Source organism: Amphimedon queenslandica, unplaced genomic scaffold, assembly GCF_000090795.2.
Source record: "Amphimedon queenslandica unplaced genomic scaffold, v1.1 AMPQUscaffold_3037_Cont24964, whole genome shotgun sequence".
In the NCBI taxonomy this organism is placed as follows: domain Eukaryota; kingdom Metazoa; phylum Porifera; class Demospongiae; order Haplosclerida; family Niphatidae; genus Amphimedon; species Amphimedon queenslandica.
The window spans coordinates 215-1365 of NW_003556631.1; the positions used below are offsets into that span (position 1 = coordinate 215).

Here is a 1151-nt window from a genome sequence, read left to right on the forward strand (position 1 = left end):
CAGCAAAAAAGTTGTGTTGGAAGCCAGAGACAGTAACTGCAGTCATAGGTTAGTCAGTAGTTGTGAGGGCTTTACAAGCTCACAGTAGAGACTTCTCTTGCATTCTTGCTGACTCAAGTGAGTGACTTGTAACTTATAAGGTCAAGAACATGAAGAACAATGAAGAATTGATAGCTGGCGCCATTTTATTTCACTGTGACCACGCCCGTTTTCAAAGAAGATTAAGATTAGGTTATTAAAATAGGAAAATTTTTCATACGGATAAATAGGGGTGACGTACGTGTACAGACAGACATACTCTACTCGAACTAGTGGGCTTCGCCCAATAATAATTAATCTTACTTTCAACCACGCCCCACGGATACAAACGCCCGCGGACTCTCTTATTCCCAACCTCCAGTAAAGTGGTGCTCCCTACCACAGCCATTGGGATAGCATCCTGCGAAAAATAAAAGGGCGGAGTCAGTACGTTGCTACGGTAACAGTACTTACCCTAAGTTCTCTTATTTCGGGCGAGTCGTCTTCTTCGTCTATTTCTCCGTTATATATCCTGATCCCGTTGTCAGAGATTTCTTGTAAAATCTGAGGAGAAAGAGAATGAAGAAACAAAACAATATTATATACAAAAATCGATAGAGAAGGCTTTACCCTTGTTTTGAGTGTCCTGACTTCAGTTTGGGTTAGAGTGTCTGATTTGGCGATGACAGGAATTATGTTCACCAAATTATGGAGCTCCTTCATAAATGCAATATCTAGGGGCTTCAGTCTACACAATAAAGACAAGTAATTGAGTCAAATTTGTTAGGAACCACAAAAATAAGCATGGGTGACCCAGTAAAATTTTATGCGGCTCAAATAAGTAAGCAGGTGCTAATGTATACACATCATTTGCTTGTTGATAATAATGTAAATAAACAAGTGGTCATTGTAGGGTACATAAGAAGAAGTACTGTATGTAAGACAACATAACGTAATGTAATAATACTAGTACAGTGTAGCCTCTATAATGAGGACACCTTTATAATGAGGACACCTTTATAATAAGAACACCTTTATAATGAGGACATTTTGTAATGTCCCAATTGGTACAAACCTATACAAAAGTACCTCTGAAATGAGGACACCTCTGTACTAAGGACAGGTACATGTAC

At 38.8% G+C, this 1151-nt stretch overlaps 1 protein-coding gene across 1 annotated transcript; it reads right to left on the bottom strand.

The window, feature by feature from the left end:
- Positions 1-263: 263 nt before the first annotated feature.
- On the bottom strand, positions 264-803 carry LOC109593055 (septin-1-like; the record flags this gene model as incomplete). Its single annotated transcript, XM_020008313.1, has 3 exons — positions 649-803; positions 493-582; positions 264-439 (listed from the first exon to the last, which is right to left on the bottom strand). Coding segments are annotated over exons 1-3 (359 nt in total), but the record flags the coding sequence as incomplete, so codon positions are not given.
- Positions 804-1151: the final 348 nt, after the last annotated feature.